Below are 16,077 nucleotides of genomic sequence, written 5' to 3' on the forward strand. Positions count from 1 at the left end.
TGCTTTTTTTTTTTTTTTTTTTTTTTTTTTTTTAATATAGTGCGCTGCAGCTTTCAATCTGTGAAATTGCCTTTGAGTCGTCCTCTCACTTGTCCAGCATTCGTCATATCAAAGCAGGAGAACCACAAGGGTAATGTTAAAGATGTGACATTGCTGCTGTTGTGATGGTTCTCTACTTGGCTTGGCTTTCCTCTCACTGAACAAAAATGGATCAGTGCTTCAGAGCATTTATTTACTAGCTTAGTCTCCTGAGATCTGGTCTATATTCAAAGAAGGCCTACTTGCATGTGTGCTGCTTGGGGTTTTTTTTTTTTGGGTTTTTTTTTTTTTTTTTATAAATAGGACACCCTCTGTTAAGTTTTGTGTGTGTGAAGCATGATTCTTGGCTCTCTCTGTACAGACCCTACTTTCAAAGGTCCTTCAAAGGATACTGGGAAAGGTCTAATACAGCCACCCTCAGGTAAAACTGTTGGCTGCGCTGCGTTTGTCTCTGGCTCGCTTTAAAGAATGTTGGGCTTGGTTCAAAAATGATTACAAAAAACAGGCTTTTCTCCTCCCTCACCATGGATCAAGGAGGCATTTTCATTTGAATTGTTAACTGGGGAACATCTGACTTAAATGTTTTTGGGTACAGCCCATCCTTCCCCCAACCTACTCATTTAATCAGCTTTTTGTTTGATTAAAGCCAAAATTAAAGGTTTCTTGTGTCCATGGTGCTGTGGAGATTTTTAACCGCTTGGAGCTTGCTCTTATTTTTTATTTTTTCACGTCTGTTATGCTAGCTTCTGCTTGTGCTTTGGTGTTTATCTGTGCTGAAGATGCACAGAAGGTGTTTGGGTTTTGTTTTTTGTTTTGTTTTTTTTTTTTTAATATAACACAGTGGGCTGATTTCAGGTAGTCAAGTAGCCTGCTGGTGTCAATATTAACCCTTTCAGGCATAGTGGTCACTACAGTGGACAGCTATTCAAAGGCTGTTTTCTTGTATTGGTATCAGTGCTGATGATATGCCTGCACATAAACCACTACATTGGACCCTGATGTCTCACTCCATACGCTGCCACCCACTGGTTGTTTAATTTTACTATAGATGTGTGACGTGTGTAATTGTAATTATCTAACCCTGTCATGCATGAATTATGACATCAATCAGGATTTTTTTTTTTCTCAAGTATTTTCATCTTTTCATGCGGGTACAGGCAAAGAGGATGGCCATTAATGTTCCATGAATCTGTAAGTTCTCAAATGTGATTAATTGGCCTTCGATTACTGTAACGCACTTGGTTGATAAGCTTGCAGGAATTAGAATTGCAGACACATAACTGCAGTGTAACGGGCAGTTGTTGCATCAGTGTCTCTGTACAGCAGTATTTGTGCTCAGTGATTTTAGAGTCCATTCCTCTAGTGTTCCCCTTATTGCTGCCCACAGAAAATGATGGGAACTCATCTTGGCTTTGTCCAAAATATAAATTATGGAACCCAAATCTAGGGACAGTCTGCTCTGTGTATACACATATTTAACAAAATATGAAAATGCCTGGGCCACAAAATATTTGCTCACCCTCTCAACATCCAGCAGGTCAATAAGCTCCTTAACAGAACTACCTGTAGCCAAAACGACACAGTAACTCTAGACGAGTCACTCTTGACCTGATGAAATCTTAGTCTGAGAATATCTGCGCATGAACATTAATGAGCTGATATAAGTCTCTAAATATATTTGAGTACTATACATTTTGCACAGAAAAAACGAATATTTCATCCAAAGGGACAAAGAATCTATTAGTTTATTTAAAAAACAAAAAAAAACAAAACTAGGATTATGTCTCCTGTGCTGTTAAATTTGATTTTCAGGTCATGTTATCTAGATTTCATTTATTTCACTCAGGTTAAAATTTTATTTAACCTCAGGTTAAAATTTTATTTAACCTGAGGAGCTGAGAATTTTGTTAAATCTCAGCTGCATAAATGTGCTTCTAATCTCAGGTTCATTGTTTTGTGCAGATAAATGTAATGTAGGACTGTGTGTGAGGAAGTCCTCTCAGGTCTCTTGTTGCATGTTTAACGTTTGTTGGAAACAAAGCGGGCATCATGTTGGATGTGTGACTTGTCGGCCATGTGTCAAACATATCAGACTCACAAGGTCTAAAATGTGATTACTGCATAAACAACTTCAGGAACTTTGTTCTAATCCTCTGTAAAATGCATACAGCAACCCTAATCAGAAACACAAGGTCTGCTGATGAGATCCTCCCCGTTTCTAAAGTGGAGTTTGTTCTCATGAATCTCATTTGACCACGGAGGGTCAAATTAGATTTTTTTTTTTTTTTTTTTTTATGCTGTACTTAGAGGGAAAAGCTGTTGTTTGCCTCTGTTTCAGCTGATTAAACCACAGTTCATTACACTATTAAGAGCACAGCACATGAGCAACACCTAGTGGCAGGAACAAGGAAGCTTCATCACTAGAATCACTTTCCCATTTAAAGTTTGGCATAATCTGGTAATTAAGACGTGACTGTTATATTACTGCAACACAAAGGGATTGTAGCACAAATCCTTCAGGCATCATCAAGAAATGAAGTCGTGCAAGAGAAGCAAGAATCAGCAATTCTCAGACTGTAACCCCCTCCTTCCCCAACGCTGCTTTTCAAACTGTGATCTCAGCTTTCTTGGGAGAGCATAACATTTGTGCTTACACCAAGAGTTAAAGAAGTCTTGCAGTCCTGAACATCTTAATGTCCTATTTTTAGATGAGGTGTTGCAGGATGTCAAAAATCAAAGAAAGAAAAATAGACTATCAACAAACGACAGAACAATGAATTAATCCTCCTATGAAATCATGCCCAAGTATCCAAAGCCTGCTATATCCTCTTCCTGTCACTGAGCTCCATTGTTGCTGCAAAACACTGTTGCATTGTTCTGATATCCTTCATTACCATAAAGACACAGGCTGTAGTTTAGTTTGACGCAGCTCCAAACACTTTCTTCTGCTGATGGAAATGCTTTATTTAAACTGTAATAAGCTGTTAAAGAGCTTCCACTTTACTCCTGACGGGTTTTTTGACACGTTATAGAAACTAAAAACCATGTATGCTGGTGAATTTTAGAACTTGACAGTTTTGTTTGAATTTAAGCCATCATTCTATTTATAAAAAACTGTCCCACATGGAACAAGAGAAGTCTGAGCTTATAACTTTGTCCACAAAAGCTAAACAAAATGCCCTAAAGTCTCTTTATCCAAGTGAACCTGGATCTCAGACTGAAATCTTCTCGAACACAAAGACTGTTTGACTGTCTGTGTGTTTCGCTTTGATTTGGTAGACAAGACATTTATTGCAGCATAATGATTCTAGCTGATATTTGGTAAACAAAGTGAAGCTAAGGATGTTCTAGCTTTAATAAATCAAACCAAAGATTTGGACAGATTGAACTTTGATTACCTCTATTGATTTTGTCACATATGCGGTCAGCACTCCAAAATGATGGTTTACGCTATTTGAAGGGTGAGGTATGAATTCATTGAAAGGATGAGGCCAGAAGTTTAATATTTTACTCTGAACCAAAATGTTGACATGTTGCAAGAATTTAATAGTTTCACAAAGGGGGCCAGCTGGTAGTACGAGCAAATCCAACTTTCTCTTCTGAGGTCTGTTACTGCGTTCAGCCAAGCTTCTTTTCCGCCCTCACTTGACACTGATACAAGAACACACTGGGTAAAGTAGACTGGGGAAATGAGAGACTCATCAGATGCTGTTTTCTTTAAAAGATTAAAAACCAGTTGCCAAAATGATTTTGGATTTTCACTTTATTCTGCTTCTTGATTGGAAACCTAACTGGTAGTCAAAGACTAAGGAAATGTTTTTAAACTTGTTGGCTGTTGGCATGTGCCTTGTTTTGTCTTTCAGAAGCCAATGTGAGCACATCAATTCAAGTGAATTCGACAGCCAGAGGTTCTGCTGCTGCCTGGGCCATACTACCCGTCTGTGAGTAGATGCTGCCCACACACTTGCGCAAACTAATTAAAATCCTCATTTCAGATCCTTGGCACTTTTTGGGGGGGGAGTTGATTTGACTCCTGACTGTTCGTCTCTCCTCTCAGTGCTACTGGCGATGGCGGCAGCAGGCGGCTACCTGATGTGGAGGAACTGGCAGCTGAAGAACCAGAAGAGCATGAACTTTGACAACCCAGTCTACCTGAAGACCACAGAAGAAGACCTCAACATTGACATCACGAGGCACGGCGCCAATGTAGGACACACGTACCCCGCGGTGAGTGAAGAATCCACGAACAACGTTAACTCAGGGTAGTGATTAACAGTTCGTTCCAGATGAAAATTTAGACTGGGAATTTGGAAATTTCAGCTCGAGACATTTTGTTGGTGAAACTTTGTAAAGGTCTGAGCTGCAGGAACAGTTTAAATGACGGAGCTTTGATTCACATGTTGGTGTGCAAGGCATCAAAATAATAAACTATTCTAAGCAAATAAAAACAACCCAGGAGTAACTCGGTGCACCTGTCACCTTAGGTTGTGAGCAATCACTTACAAAATGTTAGCTCAATTTACTCATAAACTATTGGAGCTGTAAATAAACCATGGCCTCAAATCACCAGAGTAACTAAAACACGCAGCTGCTTATTTATGCAAACAATACCATCACTGTACATGCATTCAGTCAGTAGGTAACCAGGCGTGGGCAGTGGTAGAGGACTGGTAAAGAGTCCTTGTAAGTTGTCCTTAACAATGCCTGTCTGTTTTTTACCCCCTCATACACCTCGCCAGCGTTTTGTGTAATCCTCCCAACAAATGAACTGAACCAGTCACGTAACCTCCTCAGCAAAGGTGAAAATAACCACGAGCTGCAGTTTCTGAGCAGCTTAAATGATTCCAGCCAGGCTTCGGAAGATGGAGCCTGCATGTTAATGACCTCCACTCTCACCATGACCTTGTGGCCCGTAGTAATCCTTAATGTTCATTGTTGGCCGTCTGCAAAGCATGTATACAGATTAAACGGATTAACCTAAGCCCGGCCGGGGCCACAAGATGGACACGAGCCTCTGCTGTCGCCCTCACAGCTGCAGCAGACGTTTCAAAAGGCAACATGAGTTCAATACCTGCAGCACACGCCTTCCCTTTAAACCAGCACACTGTCTTACTTCATGAATGCAGCAGACGGTGCAGCTTGGAATGAACGAGCCTTTAAAGTGCTGTTGTTGTGAGCATTTCTAAACCGGTCTTCCTCTCTCCTCCCCCTCCCTTCATCTTCCTCCAGATTTCGATAGTGAGCACAGAGGATGATTTATCCTGATCGTGTTGGGTCTTTTTTATTTTTTCACGGTCACACCGCGCCGCCTCGTTCCAGTGCCGACGCTTGACCGTAGCAGCAGCAGCAGACCTTATAGTACGACCACATGCCTTCTGAAGTACATTAGACCACTGTGTGTGGTGAAGAGGAAATGTTATTTATATGTAAATATTGCAATGAATTCTGTCCCGACTGGTTTCATTCCACATCCAAAGTTGTAAGGATTTCTTTTCTTTTTTTTCCGTTATTTTTGGGCCACAGACATTTTCCAGTCATTTCTTTGTCCCGCCCTCTTTAAGAAGCTTGCTGGCATCGTGTCGCAACAGTTGAAAGGGATGAATTGTCAGTTTGATCTCCTCATCTAGGCTCCCAGAATCTGACACGGTGAATGTTTGAAGACTGCACAAAACACGAGGGGTCAAGGGTCCTTTAGAAGTAAGGCTTTAATGAGGAGAGGATGCGGTCCAGATTTTGTTGCTTCCTCAGATGTGAATATTTATGTACGATCATGTTTGGGCAGTAATATCTCAAAACTAAGTTTTCTTTCATTAATTTGAGTGTTTTCTTGCCATCACCACCTCTTAGAATGCATTCTTACAGGATTATTATTATTATTATTATTATTATTATTATTATTATTATTATGCTTGTGAAATAACCATGGTTACAGCTTTTGTAAACACTGTACATATTTGCCCATCCTTTGGACATGATCGTCAATCAGGACTCTTCAATGCACTTTGATCAAATGCTCCTTGTGTAAATAAGATTGTATACATTTGACTTGATCAGTTTTTTGCTATGGTTGGGTGTCATACCAGCGGCTCAGATGTATTTAAGAAGGAAAAAACAAAACACAATTAATTTGGTAAAACTATTTTGTATGTTTGTGCTGTTGCTGTGAACTTTTTCTAGCCTTGTACAAAGAAGGGGGGACACCAATAAAATGGGAAGACTCTGTATCTGTAAAGAAACTGATCTGCGAATCACTTCGGAATTAAAATTTAATCCACAACTTTGCTCAGAAAATCTTGTTTGTTTTTTGTCATGCATAAATGTTTTGTGATACATGGCCTCTATGACCTCACCCACTGATTTGTGGACTGTTTTAAAGCCTGTTCCTGAGCTGTACAAATTTTTTCTTTTGTCAAATCTTGGTTATCAAGAAAACTATAGGTGGTAGGTTGCAGGCAAAATACCAGAATTTCACTCAGCAGAGCTGATTATTCTACAAAGCAAGTACAACATTACGTTTGCTGATTTGACAAATGCTAAAATCCCACTTGTACATGACTAATATAACAACAGTAGTTGTAACTTTGTCTGTTAACCAATGACTGTAGAAAACAGTCATTGGTTAACCATTACAGCCATACTATATCTGCATGATGCTGGGCAATGTTGTGCACCAGCAGGAACCTGGAGCTTAGGACCCACTGCATCAGCATTGGGTCTGATGGGGTCAAAGGATTTCATCCCAATACTTGATTGCAGTTGTGGTGTTGTAAAGATCTGTACGTCCCTGCATGGGTATTCCAGACAATCACAGACCTACCAAAACAGGTGGTGCAAAGCAATGTTTCCATGGTCTCCCCAGACGTCATTCACATGAGAGCTGGTTTGCCACGAGTGTGCCAATTCTGTTATGCTATGGCAAATCCCAGGCACTGAACAGTAGGCCCATTAGAGGATTTTGGGCCCTCAGGCGACCCTCATGAAGTCAGTTTGTTTGTTCAGACATTCTCTGCAGTGCCCAGCTGAAGGTCATTTTGCTGTGCTCATCCTGTTCCTCCATGCACAAAGGAGCAGAAACATTGCTTCTGCCCAGCTCTCTTGGAATTTTCTCCGTGTCCTTAAATCTGTAAGGGGTGGGAGAGCAAACCTGACAATGGCACACACTGATGTGCCATCCTGGAGGATTGGACTGCTTGCACAACCTCTTTAGGGTCCATGTAAAGCCTCATGCTTCCAGTAGTGACACTGACCTGAGCAAATGCAAAACTCCCTCGAGGGGGGGGGGAAAAACAACAACACAAACCTACACACACAGAAGATGAGGGAGAAATATGTGATTGGCCTCCACCTGTAAAGCTATTCCTGTTTTGGGGGTTGTCTCATCGTTGCCCTTGTAGTGCACCTTCATTAAAACAAAACCAGCTGATTAACCAACTCTGACTAAACTGGCCAGATGGATATGCCAGAGATTTAGTGCATTTTGGGTTGGGTTTTTTTTTGGGGGGGGGGGTTGTTTAAAGTTGCAGTGTATTTACTGAAAGCATAACTCCAAAAATATGTAGTTCTCATGCTCAAAGCAAATTATAAAGGTAAATTTGGGTGCAAGAGAACTAAAAATGTTAATGCATGTGCGTGCGCACCTCCCCATAGACCGAGTGGAACAAGTAACAGCACAACTTTCATCTAAGTCTAAGGACTTCCCCTGCACAAGCAGGACTGACTCTGTATGTAATGACTTAAACTCTCCTCCTCTGCTTCCAGCACAGTTTAATCTACCCTCAGTCAGATCAGGGGCAAACATGAGGATGCGTGTATGTAAAGGGAAGTGGGTCGAGAAACTGAGTTTGCCTCCATCTTTTTATTATCCCTGTTTAACTGCAGGAAGGATTAATCTCCACCTAACTACTTGAGTTATAATTGCAGCAACTGCATCAAACGCACACACTTGGATTAAGGCACAGATTTAAAATGCGAAAGTCTGTTGCATCTGAAGGAAGGCTACATCAGATATTTGAAAATCGAGGTTTGCTGTGATGCATTTAAGGAGCGCTCTGAACAACGGGAAATACTTTCCCAAGATCGTATCAACTGAAATATCCAAACTTTGTGTCTTAAAACCAAAAATGTCTTTTATTTGACTGCTGGGAACAGTAGATGCTTTGCTTTCCATTTTTTATTTTTTTATTTTTTATTTTTATTTTTTTAGAAAAACTAATTTACTACATAAAATCCATCTGTTCATCCACAGTTGGCTCAAGGTGACAGCAGGTTAACCCTGCTGTTATGTTGCGCAACAGGAGAGATGTCACATGTCATCTGCATCACTACAGAAAACAACAAAAAAATCAAACTTATAAAAGAAAATCAAAGTCATCAATGCCAGTGTTTCTGACACTTTTGGATGAGTAAATTTGCCCTGGGTCAAATTAACCCAGGAGCATAATTGGTGTTCCTGGAAACCAACATAACAGGAGGGTTAATTTAGTTTTTCCATACTGTGGAGGATCCTTGAGTGTCTTCTGGATCTCTTGCAAGCTGGAAACCCTCAAATGATCAGATGCCCGATTCATGTCAGTTAATTCAAAGGAGCGACTCAACCGGCTCGGTTCCCCTCCAAGCCTCAAAATACATTTTTCAGTGAAGTGAGGCTTCAAACCATGTACTGCATAAAAGATGGACAAAGATGCTGCAACATTATGTCAAATCATTGATATTGACAATTTTTGATGAGCCAGAAATTACCATATTTGGACAAGGCGATGTGCCGAGTTACTAGCTCACAAGTTTCTTTCATAAACTACGCTATTCAAAAAAAAAAAAAAAAAAAAAAAAAACCTTAAAGGAACATTTTAAGAAAGACTGTAAGAACACAAAAAATCAGATCTGAGTGGGGGGGGAAAAAATCCCAGGTAGGGACCAGGGATGAACGGAGGTGCAGCCTAGCAGCATTGGTACTCTGTTTGTCCCACCACGTGCTTGTATGTGTGTCTGTCAATGTTGGAGAAATCTCCTAATGACACAGTGAATGAAGTCTAAGGGGATCATCTCCCAGATTTAGACTGAAACATAATGTCCCTGAGATGTTCTATTGGATTTAACACAGGGGAGTTTGGGGCCAGTCAGTGGTTTTCCTACATCGTCCCACTAGTGGCAGATCTAACAGTTCTGGTCTTCTATGGCAAATCTAAGTCGGACTCCACGGTGTAGTGAGCACAGAGCTTACTAAAGGATGTTGGGCCCTCAGATCAACCTCTGGAAGCTGTCTTCTGATTGCTTGGTCAGATGTTCACACCAGTGGCCTGCTGGAGGTCATTATGCAACTGTGCTCCTTGCACAAAGGAGCAGATACTGGTCCTGCTAAAGTACCTTCTACAGGCCTGCCCAGCTCTGCTACAGTAACTGCCTATTACCTGGAATCTCCTCCATGGTTATGAGACTGTGCTGGAGGAAACAGCAAACCTTCTGGCAATGGCATGTATTGATGTGCCAGCCTGGAGGAATTGGGCTCCCTCTGGAAACACTGTAAGGTCCAGGTATCGCTAACAGTAGTGTCATTGTACTAAAATGTACACCAAAGCAGATGAAACTGATCAACAATCCCCTCAGCTACTTTACGGACCAGATCAATGTCCATGTGTAGTGAAGTATAACAATGACAGAACTTTAGATCTGCATGTGTTCTGTAGGGTACAGAGATTTTGACACCTACAGTCACCTACAAAGAAATTGCTACTCTACTTTTTTCCTATGCTATCTGTTGGCAATGAATGTCAGAACTGCATTTTATAGCTGCTCTGTATCATTACGTTTCAGATGCTGTTGTAAATTAAGAGTTTTCAAATACTGTCTTGTACAAAGCAGTGGACTGACATCTTAGAATAGTATTAAAATGATCACATTTATGACCCTAATTTACCAGATTTGTAAACTTATGTGAAAGTGGGAGGAGAGGGAGAGCTTGAGAGATCAGGAGATGGACAGAAGAGGATAATAGTATTTAAAACTTTAAGCACCCGGATCATCTCAGTCAGCAGCATTAGGCAAGGAGAATCACTTCCCTCATCACTCTGCGTGTGATATCTCTCTGTCAGCTGCGTGCATGTGTGTGAACAGTATGATTTCTTTATTACTGAATGTGTCTGTGAATGCGACGTGTCTCTGTGCAGTTTACATTTAACACTTAAAGCAGCGATCATGTTTAACCACCTCAGAGCTCGAAGCAGGAGTTTATTCTCCAGCTACAAGCCCGGCAGCCGGACTCAAGAGGTCAAAGAAACAGTGGAACACCTGGACTTGATCAGCGCCTTCATTAAACCATGGAACTCCATGCAGGTCAGTCACTCGGTCCATTTGGGATTTGTTTGATTTGATGGAGCTATTTTTAAAAAACAGATTTGAGCTATACCTTTGGATTTTGGTTATGTTTTGTTCAGATTCAACAAGTTCAGTGAGGCTGAGACAGCTTCCATGGTTTTACGGCTGTTGTGTTTTTTCAGCATTGAACCACATTCTAGTGCTCAAGCTAAGACTCTCAAATATAAGATAAAGTAGGATTCATGGATGCATAGATATGGAGAGGTAAATGGGTACTTTATTGATGCCACAGGGGAACTTGCCGTCTCACAGCAGAACGGTAATGAATAAAAATAGTACAGGCTACTATAAGCAACAAATCAACAGCAACATTAAAGTAAAACTGGAACTTAAATATACAGATGTGGAGCTCTTCAGTGAAATCTTTGACAAGGATGCCAAGCAGGAAGTGGAATTGGACTTGGTATTCCATCTGCCTTAAGCACTGTGTTTTCCTCAAATCCACGGCCAGTTCAGAATCTGCTATTTAAATTTGCTGAAGTACTCAAAGCAAACTCCACGCAGAAGACTGTAGATGACCAGGTGAACTGGGGACCTTCTTGCTATGATGTGAGGCAGAAATGCTATTTAGTGAACCACCATGCCACTTGTTTTTCTCATAAGTTTGGAAAGTGATCTGTCACGGCAACCAATAAGGTAAAAATTACACAACAGGTGCTACTCTACACCAGGTTTGGTGTAGAGTAGCATTCACCTAATTGGAACTGTGATGAGCAAAAACAAATCTACTACTTTACTACGATCATATCTAAGCTGATATTTTTCAGTTTTTCTGTTCATTTTGTGTTTTGTTATATTTTGAAGGACCTTGGCAGAGACATCTACGATATTTATGCAGAGTATGAAAACGAGGAGGTGGAAGATCGATTGCCAGTGTCTCCCTCCCGCTTGCTGAATTCTCCAACCAAACACTTCATTCTCAACATCAATGTTGGAGGAACGGTAACTCCGCTTAACTTTTGCATAACTGCTAATATTTTTATTTTACTGTTAGGACTGAACCTGACACTTATTAACAAGCAGCAGAGGTGGCACTCATACATCATTATCAGACTGTGAGCTGCATATCTGTCACAGCCGTCTTGCTCAGATGTTACTGCTGAACCCGTGGAATCAGTGGTTCTGATCCAATCCCATAGAAACTTACAGATTCAGGAGGTCTCCTCTGAGTTCACTCTGACTTTTTCCAGTAGCAATGAATAAAAACTAGATTTTTTTAAACTGGTTTTGTACATTGCATATTTTTTGTGATATTAGCATTTTGTAATTGTAATGAAAAATTTTCTATGTTTTTTCAAATGTCTATGCTAAAGAGAAGAGACTAATTCTCTTTTTATTTCTCAGGTGTATCACCTGCCTTACAGGTTAGCCGCCAGGTATCCGAAGACTCGGATCGGTCGCTTGGCCACATACACAGACCACAGCAGGAAGCTGGACCTCTGTGATGACTACGTCGTCCAGCGCAACGAGTTCTTCTTTGACCGCGACCCAACAATTTTCCACAACATCTTTAATTTCTACAGGTGACATAAAACACGTGAGGTTATAAGTCAACACAGGGACACTTTAATCTCCTTTGTGATATCTTGGAATGATCATGGATGCTGTTTTCCTGTCTCTTTCCTCTCTGTCAGAACTGGAGTGTTGTGGATTAAAGACGAGCTGTGTCCCCGAAACTTCCTGGAGGAGATAAACTACTGGGGGGTCAGAATCAAAAACAGCCAGCGCTGCTGCCGCATCTCCTTTGAAGAGAGGCAGGACGAGCTGAACGAGCAGCTGAAAATACAGAAGCAGCTTATTACAGAGATGGGCGATCTGGTGAGTAATGTCACACTTTTTGTGCATTTTTACTTAAATTGTGTGTAATAAATAAACATTTACATTATTGTGCTCAAGTTCACCTCAGTTGAACAGACTTAAAAAACCTTTGCATGATTCACAGTTCACAGTATTTATCTTATACCACACCGTAGTGCAGGCGCTCAGTTCACCATCTGTCTGAAACAACCTTTATAGCTCCCTGTCTCTTTTCTTTAAACCAGTTTTCTTCTAATTGGCTGACCCTCATAAATAAATATTTTGAATTACAGGTGGGTGGGGCTTTTTTCATGGATGCTAAATGTTAGAGGACCAAATAGGAAACGTATCTTTTATGTGCTGCGTTTTATAAAAGGTCTGAAAAATAAGTGCAAGATCTCATGTCAGGATCCCTCATGTTTATCTTGTGACCCTTTTGGGATTTCCGTCTTCAAATGTAACACACACACACATATACATGGCCATGGATTTTTATTTGCAGCCCTCACAGCCTAGAAAACAGTAACTTTCCCTTCTCCGTAAGAAGTGGATAATCCACAGGACACAGGAGGCAGTTTGTAATCAGTGACTTTATTTATTTTACCACCGGTTCGACTCCATATGTTTAACAGTGCTGCAAAATAAAATGTCACGGGTTCATCACCTACTGCTGCCTCATTGGTTCAGCAGTTATTTTTTTAACTCTGATTTGGCAGTAATCTGCTGGCTGACTCTGAGTCTGTTTGACCTACATTATAAATCAGCGCTCTGCTCTGCTGTCTTGACAGATGGGGAGAAGAGAATAAGCTTTTCCTTGGCACAGATTTATACAGATGTTTCCATTACAGTTTGCTGTGCCCGTTTTTTAGTTTAATTCAAGCGCGTTTCAGTTTGGTGACTTGTCTTGACATTTCATTCGTCTAGTTTTATCCTCAATGAAAAATAAGATGTTTTTATACTGCCTATTTTTCTGGTTGTTTCTAGTGAGCATCAAGTTTGACTCCCCTCTAAAAAGCAAACAAAAAATGCTGTTTGTATCCTGTTGCTGATGCATTTCCATCCTGCAGGTAGAAACAGAGGAGAATGAGGTGTTATTTAACGGCATGGCCTTTGGGCAGACCCGGAGGAAAATCTGGAACCTAATGGAGATGCCATTCTCCTCGATCACAGCCAAGCTTGTGGCAGTCGCATCCTCCATGTTTGTGCTGGTGTCGCTGGTCGCCATGACCCTCAACACCGTGGAGGAGATGCAGTACAAGGTGTCTATAACACTAAAACCATGACTGATCCTTTATTGTTTCAGAACAGAAGCTGTATCTTTATATTCTGTGTTCTAGACACCATCAGGTGAGCCCAGTGGCAGGTTCTACGGCGAGTACGTCGAGACGTTATGCATCACCTTTTTCACCTTGGAGTACCTGCTGCGCCTGATCTCCACCCCTGCCCTGAAATGTTTTGGACGCAGCATGCTGAACACAGTTGATCTGATCGCTATCCTGCCACACTACTTGCAGATGATCTTGGAATGCTTTGAAGACAAGGACATCCACGTGCACTCTGGAGACATTGAGACAGTAGCACGTGTCGGGAAGGTAAAGAAAAGATGGGAGAGTTGTTGTTGTTAAACTTTAAATATGGTGGTCTTATCCATGTTTAGTAGTGTTTTTTCCCTCTCTGTAGGTTGGGCAGGTTCTGAGGATCATGCGTCTGATGAGAATCTTCAGGATCTTGAAGTTGGCTCGTCACTCAACGGGCCTCAGAGCCTTTGGCTTCACGCTAAGACAGTGCTACCAGCAGGTCAGGGTTTATCTGCAGGTTGAGAGAAATATGAAGAAAGTGTTTAACTAAATGCTGAAATTGCTCTAAAATATCTCTCCAGGTGGGATGTTTGCTGCTCTTTATCGGCATGGGAATCTTCATGTTTTCAGCCATGGTGTACACAGTGGAGCACGATAGCTACAACACCAGCTTCACCTCCATGCCACAGGCATGGTGGTGGGCTGCTGTGAGTCGACACACAATTACACCAACAATTTTTGTTAAGTACACTTGCTCAACTGCTCATTAATGCAAATAAGTGGTGGAACAGGAGAGTTGCATCAGGGATGTAAGTCCAACAAATCTAATGCTATCATGTTAATATGGACCAAAATCTCTGAGGAATGTTTCCAGCAACTTGTTGAATCTTTGCCAATTAAGACAAGCAAGGTGTAACAGTAAATGTACTTTTGCCTCTTGGCATCTATTAATGTCTGTGTTTCTGGATATGAAACCCCTATTTATGACTTTTAACTCATATCCACTGATTCAACGTACACAAAATGAAGATCTTACACTTCATTTTAGAACCAGTGTTTTACATAAAACATAACAATGTATACAAGTAAGTGTTTGTGTGGTGGGACAAAAAAGAAAGACATGTTTCAGTAAATCCTACCTAAGATCATTCAATCTCTGTGTCTACCTTTGCATCTTTATAGTTATTGTCTCTTTCACCCCTCAGGCGAGTATTTCCACAGTGGGCTATGGCGACATGTACCCAGAGACCAACCTTGGACGTATCTTTGCCTTCGCCTGTATCTCCTTTGGCATCATTCTCAATGGCATGCCCATCTCCGTCCTTTACAACAAGTTCTCTGATTATTACACTAAGCTCAAGGCCCATGAGTACACTGCTGTGACCAAGGCTCGTGGGAAGATGGGCTTTGCCAGGAGGGCAGCAAAGAAGTTCTCAGAGTTCTGCGATGACAGCATTCACCAAAAGTGATGACAGTAGCTTGTAGAAGTTTTAAGAGAAGAATTACAAACATGTGTTTGTGACATGTGTGACAGGTTCCTGATCACACATACTGCAGACAGTACCTGAAATTTCCATAACAGCTAGACTCTATCTGGATGAACTGCCGGATGGTGAGATGCTTCTGGAAACTTCCACCACCAACAACACTTTTCTGATATCAGTTTGGGGGTGTACAGGTAAATAGAAGCCAGGAATTGTACTTGTCATTCTACCTCTTTTTTTCAGGTTATTCAGTTATTTTTACAAATTGTTCTCACAATGTTCAAAGCAATATTATTGTTCATAATAGAACTATTTGACTATTCAGATGCCAGCAGTGGTGGAAGTGGAAACTAATGTGGCAAGAGACATTTCAGTGAAACAGCTTCCAGAAGCCATTTAAAGTCAAACTTGAGGACTTTCTGGCCAAAGAATTGGCAAACCTGTTTATTTATGCATACTTTCATCCATCCTCCCATTATACATGATGTAATCCCGCCCATTAAAAAAAAACAAAAACACAGGTGGTTTAAATTTGGTTACTATACTCTTGCTCTGTTGTGCTCCCTGCAACTCCTATTGGCTTCGCAGTGCACACCTTTGGGGGTGTATGACCTCAACAGATAACCATGGACCTGATAAACTGACTTAGTTGGTGTTTAATGCACCACCACTTCTTCTTGCTAGGTCATGCTCTCCTGGCTGCAGTGTTTAAATTTCTTTGTGTGTAAACTTAGATTATTAAGAAATTGAATAAAAACTAACATTTCTAAATGAGCCGATGTCAGTCTCAATTTTATGTTTTAGCTTTGTGAGCTGGGTAGCAACAAAAATTCATGTTATAGGCCAGAAGTACCGATCCTGGACAAGCCCCCAAATTTATTTTTAACCAAGGTTTAAATACCTTTTGTAGAGGCATATCTGCCTCTGTTCATGAACACTCCCACAAATGCTCCTGGTCACATTCCTGACCCGAAGTATCCCAGGTCTCAACTCTCACAAGCAATGATCCTTGGCACAAAAGTCAACGGTTAGTTTTACACAGAAGGGATTTAAAATGATCAGGACAGGATTTCTAGAGAGTGACCCAA

At 41.0% G+C, this 16,077-nt stretch overlaps 2 protein-coding genes across 2 annotated transcripts in view; both read left to right on the forward strand.

The window, feature by feature from the left end:
* vldlr (very low density lipoprotein receptor) overlaps positions 1 to 6,330 on the forward strand; it is a 64,833-nt gene extending 58,503 nt beyond the window's left edge. Inside the window, exons 17-19 of the mRNA XM_080864718.1 lie at positions 3,903 to 3,980; positions 4,097 to 4,266; positions 5,269 to 6,330. Of these exons, the coding sequence (XP_080720844.1) occupies positions 3,903 to 3,980; positions 4,097 to 4,266; positions 5,269 to 5,304 (284 nt within the window). The 3' untranslated portion in view covers positions 5,305 to 6,330. The remainder of the gene's footprint in view (positions 1 to 3,902; positions 3,981 to 4,096; positions 4,267 to 5,268) is intronic.
* Positions 6,331 to 10,230: 3,900 nt separating this feature from the next.
* On the forward strand, positions 10,231 to 15,343 carry LOC308393019 (potassium voltage-gated channel subfamily V member 2-like; the record flags this gene model as incomplete). The annotated part of the gene is given in 12 exon segments (XM_080876452.1): positions 10,231 to 10,368; positions 11,215 to 11,352; positions 11,755 to 11,933; positions 12,045 to 12,228; positions 13,275 to 13,466; positions 13,545 to 13,799; positions 13,888 to 14,004; positions 14,087 to 14,212; positions 14,711 to 14,905; positions 15,040 to 15,060; positions 15,063 to 15,183; positions 15,315 to 15,343. Coding segments are annotated over 12 exon segments (1,695 nt in total).
* Between the last annotated feature and the right edge of the window lie 734 nt (positions 15,344 to 16,077).

This window comes from Rhamphochromis sp. 'chilingali' (assembly GCF_963969265.1).
Source record: "Rhamphochromis sp. 'chilingali' genome assembly, chromosome: 2".
Classification (NCBI taxonomy): domain Eukaryota; kingdom Metazoa; phylum Chordata; class Actinopteri; order Cichliformes; family Cichlidae; genus Rhamphochromis; species Rhamphochromis sp. 'chilingali'.